This window comes from Balaenoptera ricei, chromosome 4 (genome assembly GCF_028023285.1).
Source record: "Balaenoptera ricei isolate mBalRic1 chromosome 4, mBalRic1.hap2, whole genome shotgun sequence".
Taxonomy (NCBI): Eukaryota; Metazoa; Chordata; class Mammalia; order Artiodactyla; family Balaenopteridae; genus Balaenoptera; species Balaenoptera ricei.
In genome coordinates, this window is record NC_082642.1 from 91570335 (window position 1) to 91595611 (window position 25277).

Here is a 25277-nt window from a genome sequence, read left to right on the forward strand (position 1 = left end):
TGATTCTACAAATCATATGGTAAAAAAATTATTTCAAATGTTGCATTCCCAACAATGGCTTCTGGGAGCTGTGGTAAAAGACTGCTAGTGGGTCCTTCCACTCTGAGGCCCATGAATTTAACAGCTGGACAGTGGTCCAAAGCTAAGGAATCCAAAATAGATCAACTAATGTATGCACATGGAGAGCTCGATCTTCTGTCCATTGGGCTTGTAATTCCCACAACAATAAGGAGTTTTTCAACTATGGTTTTAGGCACATATGGAAAACATCAGAACATTTTCTTTTTTCCTTCTTCAAAAGAAACATTTAATTTTATGAAGACATACCTTTACACTTCTATTTAAAATATCTGGCATGCCCTACATAAATCGTTTTGTTTTAAACTTCGTTTTGTCATAGGGAAGACTTTTAAAATCATCTTAAGCCCTGTATGGAAGAATTTCTATTTAATCTTATTAGTAAGAGCTGATTACTAAGAGTTCGGATCAAATGCGGGTACAGATACCAGATAGATGGGAGAAGGGCAGGGAGAGGTCATCTTTAAAAAAGAATAAAAATAAAACTTAAAGAGGTGGTCAAGTAGAGAAAATCCCTAATAAAAGAAAGGCAGTTAATTACAGAACTGTAGAAAATCAGTGGCAACATGTCAGGGTATAAAAATTCTCTTTTGTGCTTTCAGAAACCTGAAAGGAAGCAGAACATGAAAGCAGGGAATTTGAGAGAAAATGGAGCCTTTAGATAAGTTTGAACACTGAAGGCTCTGTCAGAGAGAAGATCAAAGGCAGGAGGAAAGAGGCTTAGGAGAACTTCCCACACCAGCTGAAAGCTGTTCAGAGCAGGACTGTGCTTCCTCTCTGGGAAGCTAAGGCTCTTTTAAAACCAAAACAAACAAAATAAGGTATCTCTCTCTTCATACAGCACAATAAACAGTGTTACATTCATTGGTAATTGGTAATCGTTAGACGGATAAATAAATAAGATGTCTAAATGTATTTCTTTAACTCTTGCCCTAAATTTTGCATCATCCATTTATAAAAGATGTATTTTAATAGTTTTCTATCTAGGCTTATATATTTCAATTAAAATATTTTTATAGATAAAACATAACAAAATGAAAGTAGGTGTTTTTCTCAGTTAACATCAATGGGATATCAGGATATTTGTACATGGCACCAGTAGAAATGAAGCATCCTAATTGCCTAATTATACGAAAAAGTGCCGAGAGAAATAAAGAATGTTTGAAGTGTAACCTTTCAACTTTTCAAATTAACCAGCCAATATCCCCTCTACAAATGCCCCCTTTAGATAAGAATTTAGAAAACAGAGGGGTATGGGAAGCCCACATGAAGCAGTGAGAGAGAGAGAGACAGAGAGACAGAGACAGAAAGGAGGAGGAGGTGGAGGCGATGGGGAGAGTGAGACAGCAGATCAAAAACAAGGCTAAAGTCCCAGACCTTGGATGACAATGTGCTCTGACCTTAAGAAAGGCCTCCTTTTGTTCCAAATGTTTACTGATGAGTGGAATGACGTGGTCGATCTCTGCTGCTGGCCCCAATTTATCTCGTCCACCACACCAGTCCTCATCTCTCCGGTATTCTTGCTCTAAGCTCTCCAGGACACTACAGACCTAATGAATCATGGAGGAAAAACTTAGTAAATTAATCATTTAAAGGTCCTATTTTATGAGGACCTTTAGCTAAGAGACCCCTACAGAAGTGACATTTTTCATTCAAAATCTAATTTGTAGACTTAGGTGCACAGTGCCCCTGAGACATCTAAGAGAAGTCCAGGAGGCAGTGAGAATCCAGCGTCTGGAGCTTGGGAGACAGATGACTACCGAGATATGGATTTTGGAATTATCTTCTGATGGTTGAAGGCTGAAGCTATGGGGGTTGATGACATCACCTAGGGATAGTATGCAGAGCAAGAAAGGAAGAGAGACTAGTAATTTGGGGGGTTTCAAAGTGTTTTTATATATTATATTGCTATAACCTTATGATACGTCTATGAATTAGGTAGAACAGGAGAAAGAGGTTTGAAGAAGATAACCGGGTTGCCCAACTATCTGTCCTTGCCCTACAGGAAGTAGCCTCAAGTAGAGGTAAAGGAGGAAGTTGCCTATGTTGTGTGACTTATGGGCCATAAATGAATGTTACCTTTTCCCTCCCTGGGGAAAAATATTCCAGCAAAAGTGTTTCAAGGTACTACTATAAGGCAATGACATCTCCAGGCCAGCTATTATAAAATGCACATTTCCTTCAGAGGGATAACAAATTTGGGTTGACCTAAAAGATAGCTAAGATGGTTTTTCAGTTCTAAAAATGCTGAGAAGCCATGCTCTAAGTGACCTTATAGAGGAACTCAAAAGACCAAAAGCATTTCAAATGGGGCTTAGAGGGAAAGTTAGGTTGAGCGCATCAGTAGGAGACCCAGGGCAGCCTAGTGTCAGGGCTTAAGGAAGGATGCAGAAAATAGAAACTCATTCCTATACTTTCCTTCAATAGTCTGTGGCAGCAGGGGAGAGCAGCTCTAACTACCCTTGGCCTCCTCTGTCTGAGAAAGGCATCTCTTTTGGTGAAGGACATGGCATTGGATAAGATGCCTTTTGAGTTATGAACTGAGCTGAAAAATAAGCTGAAAGATGTCCCGGGCAGAACACCCCCATAGCCAACATGCTTCCCGTGTCGTGAGGAGGGCTATCCCTGAACTCCAGCTGGTTTCTTTAGCACCACACACCTCTCTTGTTGCAAGGCCTGAAAACATGCAGGAGGCTCACGTCTTGAGAGAAAACAGATTATACACACACAAAAACTTTAAGAAAACAAGTACTTGACACCTGTCCCATGACAGTATTGGACTTAAAACCAATCAATTTGGGAGCTAGAGGAAATGGAAAGAGTATCCAGCATAAGTCCTTTAATTTAATAGGTGAAGAAACAGAAATCTAGAGAGATAAAGTGACCTTTGGTAAGGTCAGTTCAGGGTCAAACTTCCTGACTCAATCTAGTGCTTTGTCCCCTTCAGCATCTTGAACCATCTCAAATTAAAATCTGTATATGATATTAGACAGGGGTTAAGCCTCATTTTTTTCATATGGATATTCAGTTGTCTAGCACCATTTGTTAAAAAGACTTTACTTATTGAATTGCTTTCTCAAAAATCAACTGACTGTATATATGTGGGTCTACTTCTGGAACCTCTACTCTGTTCAGTTGTGTCTATTCTTACACCAATACCATTCTGTCTTGACCACTGCAGCTTTAGGGTAAGTCTTAAAATCAGGTAGTGTAACTCCTTCAACTTTGTTCTTCCTTTTCAAGACTGTTTTGGCTATTTTAGTCTCTTTGCATTTCCACGTAAATCTTAGAATCAGCCTATCGATTTCTATTAAAAAAAAAAAAAGCTTGCTGGGGTGTGATTGGGATGTGCTGAATTTACAGATCAACTGGAGAAGCTCTTTATCTCGTTAGTTTGCTGCTCCCACTTCCGAGGCCATCAAAGGCATCATCTCTCTCTGAAACACTGAAAGGAGGACTGAGAGAAGGTTTGAAGATAAATACTGGCTGCAGGGTCCTCTGACAGGCATGTTACGTTTGCTCTGAGATAGACTTTCCCATGGTCCCTGTAAATCACCCAGAGGAGAATGTTTCTATATTTCTACCAGGGAGTGATTTGAATGAGGAAATTATTTTATACTGAATAAAATTACTCCTGTCTTAAACCTCTGTTTCATGAAAAGAGTCCCCTAACAGCACCCAAATCATTTAAAAATCCTCTTAGCCCTTGCACATATTGCTGTACAGATGTACTAGTAATGGGTTTGCATTTTTATGGCCCTGCTGTAGGGATCTCCTACCTTTTCTCCCACAGCTGCACCATCCTAGCAGTTAGGCTCACAGTTCTCCAATGACAGAAAGCTGTGTTTCCTTATGAGACTGGGAACCCCATGAATGAAAGAGCTGTATGTTTTTCAAGCAGTGCATAGTGCCTGATTGTGGTAAATTAGACTGTGTTCAGCAAATTGTCACTCTCCTCTCCCAACCTTCACAGGAGGCATATACTGCCATGCATGTGACACAAGCAGACTTGAAATGCACTTGCACAGTAGATTTTGGGTTCTTGCACTCCTGCTTTTCACCATAAATATGCCTCAGGTAGCTGCTGGTCAAGAAGGAGGAGAAATATAGGAACAGATTCAGACCCAACCTGCAGCTTGGAGCCTAGTTCTACCAAGCTCAGCCAAGATCAGCTGAACACCGGATACTTAAGCAAAAAATATGTGCTTATTGTTTTATACCGCGGGGTTGTGGGGTGATCTGTTACACAGCATTATTGTGGCAAGAGCTAACTGGTACACCACTCAAACTTGGCACTCAGCCTACACCTACCCAGTTTCTACTTCAACACCGAAATCCTGTGAGGTTGAGAAATTTGTAAGAAATCACATAGTCCACTCCTCTAATGGAAAGGATTATAAGGAAGCAAACCGTGGTGTTTCCACAAATCATTCTTCTACTCTCAAAGGCTAGTACTGAGAGGAGTGGCTTCTTGCTGAGGTAGATCCTGCAGATTTGCAGTGTGAGGCAGGAAACAGTCCTCCGTCAGTCTCAGCCCCACACATTCCACAGCCCTTTCCCTCACCTGCTCGGAAGTTTTGTAAAAGGCCACTGAGGCGTTGACCAGTTTCAGCCGGTCTTCCATCTTCAGCATAAGCTGCTGCCAGTGGAGGGCCACCTTCTCAGCACATTCCCGGATGGCGTCCGCGTCGTAGTGGCCAGCCTGGAGCAGCGCCTCAGCTTTCTGCTGTACCTGCAGGGCACTCTGGTGTGTCTTCTGCAAGGAAGTGGCATGAAAGAGGGACTGGGCACAAGGGGAGGAGAGAGAGGTCCGTGGGAACGACCCAGGCGTGGTATGGGAGGGGGTGGAGTGAGGCGTGAGTGGAAAGATGCAGAAAAGTTAAAGAGCTTTAAATGACTGATTCAAACATGTTGTCATCATTGTTTTTTAAGCACATTTTTAAAAAGAATATCAAACAATTTCATTAACTAATCGTTCAGGTCCCTAACTCCTACCCCCACTCCTTTCTCTTTACTTGCATCACTCTGCATTTTAAAGACATTTCAGTTTCTGTGCTAGAGAAACGCAGTTGTGTATAAATCTGCTTCCTGATTGATTCATACATTAGTTAAATTTCCTTTTCAAATCTAATCATAAAATTATTCATCATGCATTTTCAAAGGAGGTTACTGCTGTAGTCCCATTCTGCAGATCAAATAAACATAGCCCATAAAAAATATCCCCATGTAACACAAATCTCAACCAACAATGCAATCATTTTAAACATGAATGATCAGTTTTAAAAAGGTTCTAGTAGAAGGAAGACATTTGGCAGGTTAATAAAGTAGAAGAGTAGCATCTCACACCATCTCTTAGTTACCAAGGGAAAAGAGCAGCACGGTAGATAATTCAGCTTAACACATCATCCCACATTACTACCTTATTTATGTTTGCCTTTAGGATAATCTATATTGTAGAAGGTTTGTTTCTTATTCAGGGTAAGTGTCATTCTCTGAGTTCACTTTAACTGTAGGGGGTGGGGAGAACAGGCTGGAGAACTGGGTGGCAGGGAGAGAGCCAAATGGGATTATAATTTATTAAAATAAAGGACTGATGTGGATGAGCCATACGACTTCAAAGAGCTAATATTATCCCAACTCAGCTGTTGGAATCATTTCAACCCAATGGCATAGTACTAATTTGGCCTTTGCACTTTCAGGCAAGTAGAGCTTAGCTGGCAGTGGAAAAGAGCAGCTAGAAGCCCAGCACCTCACTCCAGAATGATTTCTGTCCTTCTTGGGCTGCAGTGTTGGGACAGTTCCCCAGAGCGAATCCACCAGCACTCCTGTGTGTGAGTACAACCTCCCCCTCTTCTCACCTCTGCCTCCCCCTTCATGGTCATTCCAGATGGCAGCCTGTCTACAGAGTCTATCAACCACCTCCTGGTTGCCCTCCCTCCCCGCCTGAATCTGTCCTCAGTGTTAGCTATGTAAGCACGACCTCCTCCAGCAGCCTAGACTCCTTTATTCCCTCGCTTTGCCACTGAGTCGGCCTTCAGTCCTGATGACCACATTAGCATCTGGGTCCCTAATTGCTGCATGAAGCTAGAAAAATAAACTAACGAGTAGAAATGATCCACTAAAAATCCTTGGTTTCTTTCTCTGTTTTACCTATTGGTACCATTTTCTTTTCCTGCCTCCTAAATGTAGAGGTACCCCAAGGTCCATTCTTGGTTTTGGTTCACGTCTATAGAGTTCTCATCCTTTCCCTTGGCTTCTATCATTTCCTCTTTGTAAATGACTCTCCAATCTATATTCCTCGACTGATATCTGAGCCTCATCTTTAATGGTCTTTGGATGTGAGGGTGAGCTGCCTGTCACACCTCTCACCTAGGTCGGTAGCACTGATTCGGATGTTCTAGCTGCCTGTCCCATGTTAGTCACTTACAAAGATGCATTCTCAGTAGAAGTGAAATATCTTCCCAGAGAGAAAAGGAACCCTTGCCAAGGAATGAGAATGGCTTTCCTGCCCAATCAGAGCCTCCACCTTCCTCCCAGATGTCTGCTCAAGTTCCGCACCTAAACCTAAACTCCTCCTCCCTCTGAAACCGTCTTCCCATGGCAGTCCAGCATCCTGTGGACGGTGCCCTCCTCACGGCCATCTAGGGTCACAGTCTTGTCATCATCCTTGCCTGCTGCTCCTCAGCCTGAGTCCCAGTCCAGCTCTCACCACTTCATACCCAGGCCTCTGTGGTGGTCACCTAACTAGCCTTTTCCTGCCTTCCATTTCTAACCCATCGAACCCGTCCCTTACATTTCTGACAGAGTCTCTGTAACAGGAAGTGCTTCAGTTAAGAGAATTCTAACATCCTTTCCAGTGCTAAAACCCTAATTTTATGCTCTAAACATCACTTCCATCTCTCAATTCAAATGCCTGCAATGGTTCACCCACTGCTATGAAATCAAGTCCAAACTTTAGAGGATGTTATTAAAAGCCCCTCACACTGTGGTCCCAAATACTTCATTATCATGTACTACTTCCTTACAAAGATCATATGAAAACAAACTTGCCTTTGCCATCTTCATTCTCCCTGCCTTTAAGGAACACCTCTTAGACTCTCCTCATCTATGATCCAGTCTCCCTTGGAGACTCAGTTCAGATCCAACCTCCTTCAAAGAGGCCTTTTTGGACAGCCTGAGACTTACTAAAAACTACCCTCTTCTGAATACCTATATCACTCATCTAACGCTTGGCTGATTTTCCTTACTTAAGACACTGAAACTCTCAAGGCAAGGACTGTTTTAAAAAAATCACTTTAATAGCTGTCATTTAACCAGTTATATATTTTGTGCTAGGAACTGTACTTATGCATTTTTTCCCTAGTTCTCATAACACTACTCCAAGGTGGATATTATTATTCCCACTTCACAGATTAAGAAACTGAGACTCATGCCGGTTAAGGGACTTGCCCAAAAATGTACATCCAAGGAAGTGATGAAACCAGATTCAGGTTTGACCTATTCCCAAATCTATGTCCCTTCCACCATATCACACCATATCATTTCATCTCTAGCAATTAGAACAGTATCTACAGTTTCTCATTCAGAGGAAAGGTTCACCAAGTGAACATTAGTGATTCTGATAACTATTTGGCTTCTCCTCAAAATATGAAACCAGCATATAATTGTCATCATAAATTTGTTATTATATATTTTCTCTAAGAATGGAGGAGACAGAGGAGTAACTTTTGTTTTCCTATAATTTATGCTGTGTAACAAATCCTCTTCCTTATTCTGAAACTCATTATTATCTAATAGTCCTGGGAGCCCCTTCTTCCCTTTAATTACCTAAATGATAAACTCTTATGCATATGACATAATCTCTGCTTTGCTAAAGCTTGAGTCATTATTTTGTATTTATTTCTACTATTAGCTAATCCTATTGAGCGCTGTATCTTTGAGACATGGATTATCAAGGATGTTCATATTTAGTAGAAGGACATGGAAGAAAACCGAACCAAATCAACTGAATTTATTATCCAGTTTTAACTACTGTTTCTGTCATAATGCTTATGCTTAAAATGCATAAGAGGATTTCAAATAAAAATGGATTTTAAAATCCAGTGTGTCTCTATGATGTTCACAGTTCTTGAAGACACATCAGCCACAACATTTGGATACTAACAAACAATAATCTGGGTTTGTTGATAAAGCTATGCTTCTGGAGAGCTGTGTACTGCTCTGCACTCTGAATGGCTCTGGGGAAGTTTTCTGTAACCAAGGCTACCTCAGGTAAACATTCTGACCTTCTTTAAGGAGACCAAAACCTTCAGACTGATGAGGCCACCAAAGCTAGGGTGAGCAAACATCTTGGTTTGCCCATGAGAGTTCTAGTACATGCTGCTTTTCCTGGCTTAGTTATTAATAATTCTCTCCTTCACTCTTAAAAGTGTCTCAGTTCTAACAATAACTTATATGATCATCTTACCTATAGCCATTTTATTTTCCCTTCTGAAGCCCAGGGTTCTTAGGGCCCAAGAAGTCAAATTATGTTCCCTGTCAGTGATCACTGTAAAGGCCTCCAGTAACAGTATCAAAATGGGTTAAATCAAACCAGACTAGTTAGATCTCCTATCAAATTGCTTAAATCCTCCCTGGAGTATGTTCCCCCAATGCAGAACCTGGTCTAAACTGACACATTTAGAGAGAAGCACAAAGCCACCTGGAGAAGGAACATATGTTGAAATTCTGGCCCTGTTCTCGTCATTATCCTAGCCAAGCTGCAGACCCTGCCTACCTTCCATTCCCAAGATCTATGAGAAATCCTATCTATTCTGCCATGTCCTCTTGAGTCCACAGACATAAACTCGACAGGGGTCTATATCTCAACATCTATTCTAAGAATATTTGATCAAGTTGCATCCATGAAATTAAAGAGATATATAGATGCTTAGTGAGCCTCTATTCTGTTAAGGCTGCAACAGCATCTAATACAAATTCATACATACTGCATAGGCAAGTCAGGTGGAATTTGGTTATTTCAATAGCATTGCTAATGCATTTACCCACTATTTTCTACTAGCTCATTGAGATACTCAAGGGTGTCATAACGCTTGGTTTTTGTGTGTTTTTTTTTTTTTATAATGCTTGGTTTTACTTGCCCAACATTTGATTAAGGGACTGAAAATTTAATTACCTGATGGGGCAGGTAAACCTCCACATTCAAGATAAACAAGGAGGAGGTATCGCCAAAGGCTGTCTTCTCTCTGCCTAGCATCCCTCACACCTTCATGCCAAGCCTTGAATGTGACTGCCCAACCTTCGTTCTCTTCACTGCTGCCTCTCGATGGGGTTTTGACCACTGTGCGCCTAATTCTTGATTATAATCCCAATCTTGGTTTTTCCTTTACAATGAATAGATTCCAACGCTCTAATATTTGGGCATGCCAGTAAAATGCGACAGAGCTGCTGATGATAAAACTTCTTTCCTCTGGTTAGTTCTTCCTTAGAAAATAATTCGTCCATACTGTGTGTGTAATACACAGTTTATTTTTAAATCTCAAATCTCAGACAGGACTCTGGTACGAGCAAGGGTTCCTAAGAAGTTATCAGACATCTTAGAGAAATATATCATTCGTATCAATGCTATGTTTTCACATACAAGATAGCTTTTGGAAAATTAAATGGTTGAAATCAATCAATACTAGTTTAAAAATAGCTAGCAATCAGTTGGATCACTGTATTAAAGATATACTTATTGGCATGGACAGTTAAAATTTTATCTTGTTGTGTTTTTTTTAAAGTAGAAGATAATCACCTTTGCATTTCTTACACACTCAGAAGTGGGTTAAGTTTTATACTGAACCACAAGTAATGGATGTCTTTGAGGTTTTCACTCATCTCTTTTCCCATTGGTACTTAACTTATTTTATTTTTAACATAGTTTCCATGTCCCATTTCCTACTCTTTCCCCTACACCACTCTAGAACAATCAGTTCAAGTCTCTTTGGGAAGGAAATGTTCTAGTAGAAAGGATAATTAAAGATATTATTTAAAGCAAGACAAAATTTATACTAGACTATCGTAAGTAGAGTTTTATTTTAAAATAGCCTTTAAAACAAGTCTTGGTGAATTTCTGGTTTCAGTTTATTCTTTAAATATGACTTCCACCAGGATTACTGAACAACTATTTTCAGTGAATCAAACTATCTAGTGCAGTCTGCTCCCGTGCTCACTACTCTTGTTAAAAGGCAGATCTGACAATGGAATCTAAATGTTACATGTAAACCAAATGTTTAAAAATGGAATCCTAGTTTACTAATGACTTCTGCAGTTGTTTATCCTCAATTCTGAGTGAGCTTCAACTAGAGGTGACTTCTAACCTTTTAGCTTTACATTTCTCACATGGTGCATAGTCCATAATGTATAAAAAACTCAGTGGACCAGGGGCCTTGAAAGTTAAAGGTACCAATAAGTAAGAAAGATCCACATTTGGAGTATGAATACTTGTCTTCTAAGACCAGGCTTCCTTGGGGTGATGAAGCCCTGCATTTGTTTCTCCATCAATTCCTGGGTCATAGGGAGGCTACCTGGCCCATTTCACTAGAAAGAGTAATGGCTTCACCACATAAAGGAACACCCACATCTTGAGGAATCATCCTGCCTAAGGTGCAGAGCAGGGAGGGGAAGGGAGGACAGTGCAGCCAGATTTGGGTGTTACCTCGATGGCCAGTTGGAACTGCTCGTGTTCCCGCTGCAGCTGCTCTGCTTCCGACAAAGAGCTGGCGTTGACCAGGCTGGCGTTGAGCATCGACTCCCCATTGCGGATCCATCCCAGGACCTAGGGAGTCGGGACGAGAGCACAGGTGAATGGCCTTTCTGTGACAGGCCCTTCAGTCAGAGAGCTTGCTATCTCCTACCCACAGTTGAAGACAGGACAGGAAGAGTCTGGATAATTAAAATCTCCTTAAATTTGCCTCGTACCTTGTGCCATAAGGTACTTATTTTAAGTACCAACCTCATTCCCAGCTTCATCTTTTCTTTCCTACCCTTATCACTCCTCAATCCCAGGCTCCTCAGCTTAATTTAAACATTACTTCATCTGATTGCATTGTATGTATGTTTCCGAAGTTCCATCTGGAACATAGTACGGTATAAATAAATAAATTCCATCTGTTGGTATTCCTTTCATTTTTTTAAGGCCCAATTCAAATATCAATAACTGCTTGAAATCTTCTATACCTAACCACTCCCATTAGAAACAATCTCTTCGTCATCTAGTGAAACCCAGATCATTTTGCATGTACCACCTTTGTGGCACTCACCAAAGCCTGCCTTATTCAGTTATTTCGACCTATGTTTCATCTCCTCCCCTTACAATGTAAACTTCCAGAAGACTAGAGTAATATATGAGTCATATTTTAATCTCACCCAGTGCCTAGCACAGTACCTTTCATACGACGGGTATGCAGTAACGTTTTTGAAAGAGTGAAAATACCCAAGTCACACCTGAGCAGTGTGTCCAACCTCCTATACCTTGCAAAATAGCCAAGAATAGACAGTTTTGAGCTTTGATTGGTTAAACAATCCAAAGGGAGGAGAAATAAAACAAGCAAAATAGCATGAATCATCCATACACTGGATCATTAGAAAAAGGGAGAATACGTTATAATTGATTTAAATTATTTAGAGGCAATGGCTAGGCTGAGTAAAATTTCTAGGTGACCTTAATTAGTATTGGGGGAAAGAAAACTCAGCTAGGGAACATTAGAATAGAAGGAGAAATAGCTGACACTGTCTAGACAGTCCCAGCTAAAATAGAGATGTGGCAATAATCCAGCTAATAGAGTCAAGTGCAAATAATCAAACTAGAAGTAACAGGCCTTGAAAATCTACCTTGTGTTTGGTCATCAGAAAATTGCCAAATATTTGCTTTATTAAGAAGCCTGAGAGTTTGCTTGGAGAGGAAATAAAAATTCTTCTGAAATTTTAAGATCAGTAAATACCATCCATCTGTTCCCTCAAGGCAAAGCAGAAGACGCCACAATCTGTTTCAGATTTTTTTTCTTCTCTCAACTTCTTCATGTTAAACAATTAGAAAAATACTAAGCCTGGTCTCCTAGTCCATAACCCTCACAGGCATTTCTCAAATGTCCTCCTTAGGCAGAAAATGACTGATACCATATTGTGCATGGATAACATTGGGACATAAATCCCACTGAAGCTGGGCTATTTGGATTGAGATGTTAATTCATGGGCAGTCTGGCAGATTGTGGATGAGATGCCAATCTGTAAAGCAATTAGTTTCAGGAAATAACTGCTCAGAGCGTATGTGTGAAATCTCTGATGCCACTGGTGTGCTGTAGCTGGCTGACTATAGAGGTGCTAATGATTTCTAAAAGCTGGCTGTGAGTTCGGGTACATGCATACATGGATTGCATGCCCAAATGCTTCACCTCTTTGCAAAACGGAGCTCACAGTTTATATTTTTGAACTATGTAAGTCCTTCTGCAGTGATTCATCACATCTTGCTTGGTTCAAGATTCACTTGAGGGTGTCAGAGAAACACTTTCTCAATGTGCATCACAAATCAATGCTTGAGGGGCAATTTGACTCCCTCTGGGCCTCCTGAGTCTTGCGGGAATATTTTCCTCTCTAGTTTCAGTCAACTGAAAACAAAGGTTATAGCTATGGTTGTGAGGTCACCATTTACCAGGTTTTCCATTTAGAAATATTATAGGTTTTAGTTTCTACATCTTTCATTAAATGATGCCATATCCTTGATATCCTTGTTCATTTTCATTTCCCAAATGTTGTTTATAAAGGCATTCTAGGACTTCATCATGGGAGGTTTGATTTTAGGAAGATAAAAATGCACTGTAGTTTAATCAATGGCTTGGGTTCAGGGGTGGGATTGATGCCAATGATCAAACTACCAAGTATTTTTATCTTCCTAAAATCAAACCTCCCATGTTGAAGTCCCGGACTCAGTCCTAGAAGTAAAACTGGGAACGTGTAGAAAGAGCATAAAATCTGAAGTCAGAATACCTGGCTTTGTTACTGCCTGGTAAAACCACTTAACTCTTCTGAGCCTCAGCTTTTTCATCTGTAAAGATAGGATAATGGTACCTTCCCTTCCTATATCAGGGTTGATGTAGCCTACCGTAAAATGCAAAGCCTGATGATGGTGGTGCTAGCGATTTTTAGTTTTGAGGCAAAACTAGCTAATGCTATGATTCTTCATTTACACCTCTCAAAATGAGAAGAGAAAAAGTTTAGAAATATTAACTTTTATTCTAGTATTTGTAGAGCTTATTGACATATTCTGATGTGATGTAAATACCTTAGCTGTTTTATTATCATCAGTCTTTGTGCTCTGATCAATGTTAACTCTTGGTGGTATAATTTTCTATTACTGTCATCCTTTATCTTTCTGGTTCATAAAATTGGTTATTTATTCTTCTGTGATCATCCAAATGAGAGAAAGGTAGTAGAAGAAATTTTGCAACAAACATGAGAAAATGTTGGTCCTACTCATCTTGAGCTGCGTGACTTTGGAAACATCACTAAATCCCTCTGAGGCTCAGTTTTCTTACCTGTAAAATGGTAAATCACAGTGTATAGATGAAATGAAATAATTAATGTAAAAGTATTTTGCAAACCATATAATGTAATCCTTAACATGAACGTTTTATATTGATCATTCATCTTAGACAACAGTTTACTGATAAGTTAGATGGTCTTTGAAGGTCATTTTGAGCCATAATATTCCATACTTCTTTCAAAATTCAGAGACTGCCCCTATAACCATAGGATACCAGAGGAACTTAGCTCTGCAGAAATGAGGGATGGGAAGAGTATTGCTGCTTGGGGACTTGGGAGCTAGGCCACCAATTCAGCTCAGTCAGGGGTGAGTGGGGAACTGAAGATGGAGATCTATTCGTTCCTCAGGCCAAGGAAGCTCAGATAACTCCGACTTAGGAGAAGCATGGATGTGGTTAACTGGATGTGAATGTCCAAAATGATGACGCCACCTAAGCTGGGCAAGCTGGACGCTGTAGCCACGTAGGCTGGGGACGCTGCTTGGCTATGCCTGTGTTCTCTAGGCCACACTGACAGGAAAGCTATGAAGCTGCACTGAAGGACACTGAGTCTAACTCCTGCTACTGCAGATGACTTATCACAAGGCACAGTGATTTCTGAAACTCCAGCCACAGGAAAATCATCAGCCCCTCAGGTGGTAACTGGGAGCCTGTCAAATTTCTAGTGTTTCTTAGTTCTAAAAATTCACAATTTATGAGATTATATGTGTTCATCCCTCATGGTTTTATAGACTATGACTGTGTGTCTTCCTAATTATCTCCACTTTGAAACAAATGGATAGTACTTGTACCTATGGCTGCCTCTCTTTTGGATCTACTCCAACTCCTTTCTAACTTTTATGTACAGTGAACAGAATGAAACAGTATTCTATACAGGAATATGAGGAGAGGATATTTTCTCCTTTGATTTAAATTTCCATCTTGATCATATGCAAATTTTGGCCAGTATTTGGTCTACAGGGGTAATTTAAGTCAATGTCTTTAGTAGACAAATGATAGGTACAATTTCTTTCCCCAAAGCTTAGAGCTCCAACATCTTACAAATCCATTTTGGCCCATTTTCTGCTAAATGCATTGCTCTGCAGGAAACATGGAAATTCACTTAGTTTTATGCCCATTAAATAGGTTTTTCAAATCTTGCTGAATTATCTAATAAATGTGAGGCTATCCTTACCAGAGTAGCAATTTTCCTGGAAAGCAATCAGAGCATTCTGTGGGGTCTGGAGAATAATCTGAACTATTTTTCTAGAAGAAAGGGGGCATCTGGGTGGTCTATGGCCCTGGACCATAGGAATCAGAGGAATGGTTTCCCTTCAAGATTCAGCATTTCTCTGGAGATGTTGGGGCCATTTATCTTAGATACAAAGTCCTATGCAATCCCTCAGAAAGCAAGTCAGTTGTATTAATCAGTTTCATTTGTTCTAAATACTTGAAAATAATTTTCAGTCAATGTCCGTGACATTACCTCTCCTCAGAGCTTCAGTTTAATATAATTGTGGTATAACCGCACATAAGGTTATGAAGGCCAAATCTAAACCTTTAATCTCTGAGCTCTAACAACAGAGCTGTATCATAACACATTGTGGCCCTCTCCCTTTCTCTCTCCATTAATGGCACTTCAATTAAGGTGTCTCTTTCTTTTTCTTTTCCTTCCTTCCTTCCTTCCCTCCCTCCCTCCTTCCTTTCTCTCTCTCTCTCTCCCTCTTTTTCTTTCTTTTCTTTCTTTCTTTTCTTTCTTTCTTTCTCTCTCTCTCTCTCTTTCTTTCAGTATATTCAAAAGAGAAACTCTCAAGCTAGTGTCTAAATTTAGCCCAAGTGATCAGTACTGACATCTAAATTAAGTCCCTCTTTCCAAGCGTCAACAGCTTCCAAGTCAATATTTCCTGCTCCACCAACTTCCATCAAACGCGAATGCCTTCTCGGAAACTGGACCAGACGACCCCTAAAGGAAGAGCCACACTAACAAGGAGAACAAGCTTGTCGAATGAGGCGCGGTGGCTTAATGGAGCAGCGGTCCCTCGGCACCTCCAAGGGCCGCCGTCCTTCGCGCTTTTCCTAAAGGCTGACCCCAGCAAGCCAGTGCCGTTTTGAACTACAGTCCCCCTGTGTGTCATCCTTGCCGTGGTGGAGAGAAGGAGAAGGAACGTTCTCACTCCTGCAGAAGAATTCTTTTTTGTCCTCCAATTCATGAAACACTGAACAGGAACGTACACAGATACTAGTCAAGCCTGGATGATCCACATACAGATAATCTACTTTCCCACCCGACAAACTACCTATCGTCATTCCAGCTCCCCATCCTGTACAGAATGGACACTTGGAGGATGAAAACTCATTTCATTTCCATTTTCATCTCAGCCAAGAAAAACATAATTAGGAAGTTGGCTCTACTATGAATGCTGTAGCAAAAATAAATAAAATAAAAAACCAGGAACAAAAGCAAAATTATATATTTCATTTCAAAGTCAATTAGGAATATTTTTCCTGTTATCTGGTTTATTGAGATGACATGAACAAACAGCAGAGGAGGACTCCCACGGCCTGCTGAGCCCGCTGCTTGATCTGGCTGGTGCCACCCCCTCTGCCAGGTGTAGGCCATGCCTGCCCATCTTCTCAGACATGGCGCTGTGGAGGCCAGGAAAAGCCCAGACTGCATTCTGCTGGAGAGCTTCTGTCTATTTCTCCTAGAACTCCAGGGTGGGAGTGGGGTCCAGCAGAGGCAAATTGTAGGACCTTGGATTTCAGAGGCTTGGGCTCAAGTTTCAGCTAAGTAGTCAAGAGGCCCTGGGAGCACTCATCCTATGGTACCTCAGTTTCCCCATTTGTAAACTAAACGTCCACCACTTTCTCTCATGGGCCTGTACTCCTAAACTGAGATCACAAATGAGAAAGTACTTCTCATATGAAAAGAAAGTACTATCATTACTCCCAAGAGATTCAGAATTTGAATACTCTTCACTGCTCTGGGCCTGCTAGGATTTCTACCACGTCCCCATGAGTAACAAGTCTCACCAGACATTCAGGTGTGACCCCAGTGTAATTAAACAGAAAACAACCTGGATGGCAGTGCTGTATCTGGCTTTGCCTGGGGCTCAGTGATGTTACCTGTGCTCAAGATTGATCTTTAGCACAGAATGTGCGGACTCTGTCTGAGTACTCTTTGGAAAAGAAGGGGAGCAGAGAAGATAATTTTTCACATTATAATAAGTAATATATAATTAAAACATAGGCATTAGCAAGGAATACCCTGAATAAAAGGGACTGAGCAATAATTAAATAAAATATGGTATTTTTGTTCCCTGTGCTAAATTAATAGACAAATCTAAAAGCTCTAGCAGTCACTGAACATAAGAAAAAACATTTAAAAGAGGAAGATGTGTCTCTGCTTAGGATGTTTTGGGTGGGGCTCCCCCTAGAGGAAGCAGGGCGATAGGGTTGCTCGGGGGAGTCTGGAGCACAAGGAGAAAACACTGAAGTGCTATGAGTTCTGCCCTGCAGGGAAGCCCTCCTGCACCCGTGGAGGGTGAAGGTGAGGTCTTTCCTCAGTGTGACCTGTCTGGTGACCTTTGTAAGCCTTGGTGACTTCCTCTGAAAGGAGAGTAATATCTGCTTCAGAGAATGGTTGCGAGGATTGATCAAGAGACAGGTATAAAAGGCACACAACACTCAATAAATGGAACTATAACTATATTTGTATTTCTTCAATCCCACTTTGTCTAAATAGGAAATCCCCAATAATTATGCTAAAAATTCCCACTTAGTCTGTTCATAATATAAATATGTATTATTTTTAAAATGTGTCATTAGTCATTGTGTGTATGTTCCTAGAGATCCCTAGGAATGGTACAGGGATGTCCTTTAGAAAGATAGCTAGTATCATGTCTCATACAGGTAAGTAATCTTTTCTTTTTAAAATTGGCTTTAATGTGACTAGAATATTTCCGTATAAGAACCGCACACACATTGAAAAGAATGATGGGAACTGAAGGATGGCTACACCTTATTGATTCTCAAGTATATGTCAGGTCCTGTACTAGGCACACAAATTAATCAAGCTGGCTCTAAAGCCTGAATATGTTTATTGATACAGGCTTTGCATTTCCTATGAACTCTGGGCAGGGCTGAGGATAGAAAGGAAGAGAATCGATTCAGTGACTGAAGGCAACTTGGAACAGCACTGAGGTGCTCTCCTTAGATTGTTATATGTCAGAGAAATAATGCACTTGTAGTTTGAGCCATTGTACCATTAGATCTATTTGTTAGAGTCAGTAGATAGCAGCTTAGCTTTCAGAAACGAATACAACCACTCCTTAACTTACCTATTTCCTAATTCTGGTTATACCGCTGGCTCTGTATGCCTTACCCCGTTCCAGGAGCAGGCCCAGGCCAGACTCAGCCACTGGGAAGCCCAGGCTGCAGGAGGAGGGTCAGGCTCACCTGTCTGACCTCCGCCTGGAGGTGCCGCAGTTGGAGACACTGCTCGAGCCGCTCATGGGTCTGCTCTGCGTTGAGCTCCAACTCGTGCTGCTTCTCCTGGAGAAACTCCAACAGCTCTTGCACCTGGGCTGCCAGATCAATGTCTTTTTCACAGATTAACTCAATTCCTGATTTAAACAAAATGTAAACCATTAAAAACCAGGTAGTACCGTAAAGATTACATTGCCTTCTATACGCACATGAAAGCTGGAATCTGGAAATAGCCATCACCAGCACCCTCCCAACCTCTGCATATCCCTCAGTGAAACTGGATAGATCACCATAACGGGTCTTTGGGATGCTCAAAGCATGCCTTCTCTTTTGGATTAATTGATCCTTTGTCAGGAAACAACTCTTCAACAGATGATCAGCTCCTTATCAACTGGAGTCCAAGAGGTGGTTCTCTGGATTCCATCCCAGACAAGGCCGCATACAGCAGTCCCTGCGGGGCAGTTTTCCTACACCCAGAATATTCACAACTGAGCCTCTGGATCACATTGGGAAATACAAAACAAAGCCCCGCCCCAAAGACCCTGTCTCAGGAACTTCTGCCAAAGGCACACTCTCTTTTAGCTGGTCAGATGCAATTTACCATTGGATGCTAAGTCCATTCTGAAGAGAATAGTTGGCCAGTGGTGATTTTCTTAGCCCACTATTTAGGTCCCCTAAAAAAGCAACTCAGAAATTCATCACTGCCACCACCAACACACCTGCCTGATACAGTGGGGGCATATAAGGAAAGTCTGTACACGCTAAAGGAAATTCATTTCTAGAAGCAAAAATAGTGTTTTATATAAGAACAATATGGGAGAGTGGGAAATTTTTTTCTGGTGTTACATGGTAATAATTTCAGTATCTTTTCATGTTTATTTTTTCTGTCAGTTTCATAATTCCAAGGCCCAGCTCCTGAAATATCTGTGGGAGACAGAGAAGAGAATGACTTGTTCTTTTAGCAGTCAACCCCCTCCAGTTACTATCTGCAGTTACCAAGGGGATGAGGTAGAGCATCTCCTTGACTGAAATAAAAAAATAAGAAGAAATACAAAATTTCTACCTTTGCAGTGCTAGGCAACATGGGATGACCCTTGGCCTCCATGTTTACTTTTTAAAATGTAATTTAAGATCCACCTGCAGAAGTGGATCCCTGTTTCCAGCCACAATGCAGATTTTTTCCAGCTCATTTTCATCCTGCATGCATCTCTGGTGTTTAGTATGCTGGGCTCGGGCAAAGTGTCTTTCTGTGGGAAGCTCATGGCTTACCCATGTCACATCACATGCAAATGGGCTTTCTTAGCCTGGTGCTTCATCAAAGGGACCAGCCACCTGCTTAGAGGATCATCCAGAACAGGCTCCCTGCCTGCCCTGAGACTCCAGCCTTTCATTTTCATCTATCTTGCTTGATATTTTTTTTATGTGAGATGAACACAGGAAACAAAATAGGTGAAGATGGTGTAATCAGGCTAAGAACGATTGTTTTATATCCACTTTTCTTCCCTTCCTCCAGATCCACATTCCTTCACCCCAGAGTAGCTTCCATTTTGGAAGAACACAGGCCTTTTCTTTCCTTTTATGACACAAGTACAATTATTTGTGGCCCATTATTTTTACATATATCTGTTTTCCCCAGACTGATGTTCACTCTTGATTAATTCAGTAAACATTAACATTGAGAATTTGCTATGGGCGAGACATAACCACTCTGCTGGATACCGGGAACGTAAAGAGAAGAAAGGAGCAGCCCTACCCTCATGCTGCTGGCGAAGCTACGGGAACACAAGTAACCCCAACAGAATTCAGTATGCGCTAGGATACCAGTATAATATACAGTAGTTATCAAGCTTTACTGAACTTTTACCATGCTTGTGTTTCATCCCACTGCATCCTCACATGACTCCATATGGTTAGGATTCCTACAATTGCCATTTTTCTGAGGAAGGTGAAGCTTAGAGAGATTGGGTAACATGCTCAAGGACACCCAGGTAGTGAGAGGTGTGGCCAGGATCCCAACAAAGGAAATCTCTCTCTCTCCTGGCTGTACCCTTAACCTCTATGTGCAAGGAGAAGAGTGATCCTCACAACCTAATTTTTTAAATTATTTATTTATTTATTTATTTATTTATTTATGGCTGTGTTGGGTCTTTGTTGCTGTGCACGGGCTTTCTCTAGTTGCGGCAAGCAGGGGTTGCTCTTTGCTGCGGTGCGCGGGCTTCTTACTGTGGTGGCTTCTCTTGTTGTGGAGCATGGGCTCTAAGCGCTGGCTTCAGTAGCTGTGGCTGGAAGGCTCTAGAGCGCAGGCTCAGTAGTTGTGGCGCACGGGCTTAGTTGCTCCGCGGCATGTGGGATCTTCCCGGACCAGGGCTCGAACCCGTGTCTCCTGCATTGGCAGGTGGATTCTTAACCACTGTGCCACCAGGGAAGCCCCTCATGACCTAATGTAAGACTTCATTTAAATGCTGGGTCTGGGTACTTTCCAGGCACAGTAAATTTGAAGCACCATTGCCACAGACTCCATGGAGTTTTCACTTAAAAACCTTGCATAAAGAGAGAACTTGACGCCTTAAACCACAAAAGCAACATATGCACAGGATACGCAGCTCCTGTCTTATTCCTAAGGTCATGGGTGACAGTCACATGGTTGGTGACATTAGGGAGAAGACCTGGGCCATAACCAATGGGGGTAGTGAGGCTGAATCATGGCAAGTGAGAACTGGAGGGGACTTTAGGAATGAAGGCCTGCCTGCCACACTGGACAAAAGAAGAAACTAAGGTCTACAGAGAAAGAACAGGGACTTCCAAAGTCAAAGTGCTTGTTGGTGGTGCAGCTGGACCTTGAATTCAGCCAGTGGGTTTACTCCAACTCGACTCTTTCCAGCAAACCCTGCCACTTTCCAACTTGAGGCCCAGTAGATAACCCTAAACAATGAGCAAATAAAGAAACTGTTCCTATTTTGCCAACTATTCCTAAGGCTGATGTTGATTTAAACAAGGCTTTTGCTTTGGTTAGGGTTGTTGGCACATCAGGCGGATTTAGTAGGACCTGGCTGAATGTTACAAAGTTCATACCAAAAAATAAGTGTAAGGAAATTCCCTACTTCTCCTATAAAAATCCAATAAAAATCATTTACTCCTATAAAAATCAAAGCATAAGCCCTAATTATTTTAGCCTGGAGGGCTAAATAGCAACCAAATTCTTAATTTTGCTAATTGTCCTTTTTCTGAGACAATAGTTTATTTTACCTCTAGCTCAAATATAGTTCATTAGACAGACAAGGTAAGTGCCCAACCCATTTATTGCCTCAGTCCTGTGTCTCTGAAGTACTGCCTTCCTTGGCCACCTAGGTCCTCGGTAAGGCCCACTCTCGGTCCATCTCCAACCTCCACCCCTGGACCCCAGCTCTGGCGTGTTGCTGCCCTCCCTTCCTCCAAGCCAGAGATGAGGTTGACGCCTCCTCTGCAGGACAGGCACACGGCAGCAGACAGAGAGAGCTTCCCTGAGAGCCCTGAGGCCTCATGGGCTATGCCAGACTGAACAGCCAGCTGAGGAGGAGCAGGGGAACAGCCAGTCCCAGCAGAGACTGAAGAGGCCAATCAAGGCTCTTTTGACAAAGCTCATTCCTAGAACAGGATATGTGGGGGTGGGCAGCCCATCTGCTTGGGGTGTTTTCACCCACTCAGCCCTCATGGTTAAGGTGGCTGCCAAGCTCAGCCAGTCTTCAGGGACTGCCAGCTCCCGGCAGTCTTTCCGTTACCAAGGATACCGGCTCTTGGACAGAGGTGCACTTGCCCAAGGTCACGCCAGCATCCTGCTCCTGCGTGCCGCAGGTTTTCAAGGCAGATGAGGCGCTCCACCTGCCCAGACACGTCCATACTGAGGGACGAAGGGCTGGGGGATGAGCATCCCTGCAGAGTTTCTCTGCACAGCCTCTCTCCTAGGTACTATGTCTGCGTTCTCTCATGGTTCCCCATCTTAGTTGGATAGCGGGCTATGGCGAGCATCATGAGGACAAGTTGTAGGGTGAAACCCTGAGTCCAGACAAGGTTCTCAGTCACAGTTTCCCCCTTCCTTAATAAGGCCTTGAAAAGGTACAGCTGTGGCCAAGAACACTGCTTCTCAAACTTTAACATGCACATGATTTACCCGAAGATTTTGTTAAAATGCTGATTCAGATTCGTAAGTCTGGGATTCCGCCTTTCTAATCAGCTCTAGAGTGATGCTGGTGCTGCTGGCCCAGGGCCCACACTTTGAGTAGGTCCTGATCAGTGGTCCTAGATTAGTGCATCAGATTCACCTAGAGGGCTCACTGAAACAGACTTTCGGGCCTCACCCCCAAGAGACTCTGACGTGGCAGGTTCTAGGGATGGGCCCTGGAACTTGCATTTCTAACAAGTTCTCGGGTAATGCTGATGCTGCTGATCTGGGGCCACATTTGGAAGTCGTTGTCCTGGGGCATGTCATAGATATCAGCTGCTGTGATTTAACCATCAAGATGAAAAGCAGTGGTTCTCAGCCCCGGCTGCACAGTGGTATCACCTGAGGAGCTTTTGCCGATGCCCAAGTCCCATTCAGAGGTGTTAGATCAGAATATCTGGGCATTGTCATTTTAAAAATAGTCCCCAGATAGACTATGATGTGAATGAAGGGGCTTCCTGGAGCTGTGTGGAGCACGGGCTGCACCCTGTAAACAGGCCTGGGTCTCACAGGCAGCTGCAGCCTGTTCACAACAAATGAAAATTCAAGGAAAGATTACACTGACCAAAGTAAATAGAATTTACTAGATTGTCTCTCCTCTCGTTAGAAGTGAAGTTCCTTTGAATGTTGCTATGTCCTCTATCAGGTCATTAAGAGAAACACAGTACCCTAAAGTCAAGTTTGCCTGCTAAAGTCTGCCTGACAATCTCATGGTTTAAATATCCTTCACAATCAGCAGGGACATGGACAGACCACGTTTTAAAGAGTTGATGGCTTGAGGCCCTATCTGCTTCTTCCCGGAGGACCCGGGTGGGTGGCGGTGTGGAGACCTGGGTTCCGGCACTTCACTGGTGTGAGTGCAGATCAATGACTTCTTCTTTCTGGACTAGTTGGACGAGGGGACCGCTATGGCTCTCTCCGGTTCTAACATCAAAGGCTGTTCTAGAAAGTGGCAGGTGGAACATTAAGTGTTCGTGGACTTGTTGGATAAACAGTGAATAAATCCTGAGCAGGAAGAGAAGTCAAGCCTGGGTAACTTGGCCATGTGTTTTCTGAGAAGTTATAAAATGATATGACCTCGCCATAAGCTTTGTCAGTACTCCTTACACTCAAGCACAGACAGTTTTAAGAAAGATGAGGACTGCGAGGCGTGGACTGGAATGAGGAGCCGGCCGTGGCGGCAGCGGACAGGGCAGGAGAGCGCACGGGGCACGGGTGTGGAACGGCGGCATCCGTACATCTGAGTGCAGCTCACAAGGATGCCTGACGGCCTCTGCAGCCCACCTGGTTTGTTTCTCCACACCACCATGTTTTTGGATCTGTGCTGATTTCCATCACTGGTTTTCCCCCTTCTCCCCACAGCACCAGGAGAACCTGGCCCTATTCCTATTTTTATCACAGTCTAACTGGGCAACCTCAGACAAACAATTTCAGCTCTCATGCTTCAGTTTCTTTTTCATTAAAATGGGGTCAAAAACCTCTGTTCCTTGTCCCTGTGGGAAGAGAATGAGGGAGTGGAGCGGAAGGGCTTGTTGGAGTCAAGCTGCTGCCCTTGTCTCCATCATCTCCCCACCGGAAGCAGGAGCACGGGACAGGTCGCCTACCTGAGGCCTGGACCTCCATGATGTACTGGTGCAGATCCTGGCCCTGCTGGATGACCTCAAAGGTCATGTTGTTCATGGCCAGCTTCCGCTCCGTGTGGCGCTGCAGCCGCTGCTCCGCCAGCGTCAGATCCTCCGTGTTGAAGTCATTCATCTGCCGAAGCAAGTCCTCATTCCAGGCATCTAGCTCTGCCGTCACCTGTGAGGGAACCACCATCAGTGCAGGCTCACTGGTCCACAAGAGCCTTGTTAACTAACCCAAGCTTCAGATCTGTCTCTACTTTGCATCTCTTTTCTGACCCCTAGATTACGTTTAAGCAATGGTGCCATGCACCCACGTATGCATGCCTTTAAAAGTGTTCTCCCCGTGTTTCAATGTCTACAGCAGCAGCAAACACTTACATGATGGATTATGGTTTAGAAAGGTTTTCACACTCCATCTCATCCTACCCCCAAAATAACCTGGAGAGGCAGGCAGGGTGGACATCCCCAGGTCCATCTCACAGAAGAGGAAGCTGACACTCACTCACACAGATGGAATGCTTTGCCCAGAGTTCACCCTGCTCATGAGGGGCATGACCTGAGGACATTACTCAGTTCTTCTCCTGACTGCAAAGACTTTGTCCACCATACCACAACTGTTGTTGTAAAGATCTCATCATTGGAGAGGGCCTCAGAAATTAAGTACTGAGTCTAACTCTTTTCAAGAACCAGAAACAGAGGGCTGGAGAATCCTGGTAAATGGCCCGAGGTTACACAATTGGTTAGACCCCAAACCCAGGGGTCCCGATCTGGTTCCCATGTTCTGTTGTACAGTATTCTCTCTGCTACAATGGCTGACACCAGGAAGTGGTAACAAAACGAGGTATAAATGTATAACTTACCTCTAGAAATCCAAGCAGATTAAACTCTATTGAGGCATGAATGAGTCTAATGAAGACTGAACATGTAGTGAAGGAAAACCTTGCCCTAATATGACTTTGCTAATTGGTTATTGCTCTACACCTTCACTCACATGATGTGCCCTTGTTTACTCGCAAATATGTGCCTGCAAATAGAGACGGAATCCTATACTTCCTTTACAATCACTGCTATCATCCACATAGTAAGAACTCAGAAGTATTGAATTGGATAATAATTCTACCTGATACGTGAATCAAATAAAACCTTTTCTAAAACGGTTTTCAGGTCTGTTATCGCATGCTACCCCTGTGGTAGTCCTGTGAAGGCAATGGCACAGGTGCTGTCACCCTCTTTTCTGGGAAGGCAATGGAAGCCTCACCCCAGATCACACAGTTGCAGTATGGCCCAGGCAGCCTAAGCACACGGCCCAGAGCCCAGCTTAGTGATTTT

The 25277-nt window shown here is 42.6% G+C and overlaps 1 protein-coding gene across 13 annotated transcripts in view; it reads right to left on the reverse strand.

The window, feature by feature from the left end:
- KALRN (kalirin RhoGEF kinase) overlaps positions 1 to 25277 on the reverse strand; it is a 655749-nt gene that overhangs the window by 259928 nt on the left and 370544 nt on the right. For 7 of the 13 annotated variants that reach the window (XM_059920948.1, XM_059920940.1, XM_059920938.1 and 4 more), the window contains exons 14-18: positions 23928 to 24123; positions 18096 to 18262; positions 10778 to 10897; positions 4643 to 4861; positions 1479 to 1628 (exon numbers count right to left, since the gene is read on the reverse strand). In XM_059920948.1, coding sequence (XP_059776931.1) covers positions 1479 to 1628; positions 4643 to 4861; positions 10778 to 10897; positions 18096 to 18262; positions 23928 to 24123 — 852 coding nt within the window. The remainder of the gene's footprint in view (positions 1 to 1478; positions 1629 to 4642; positions 4862 to 10777; positions 10898 to 18095; positions 18263 to 23927; positions 24124 to 25277) is intronic. The other 6 variants (XM_059920949.1, XM_059920941.1, XM_059920939.1 and 3 more) reach the window with 1 other exon arrangement.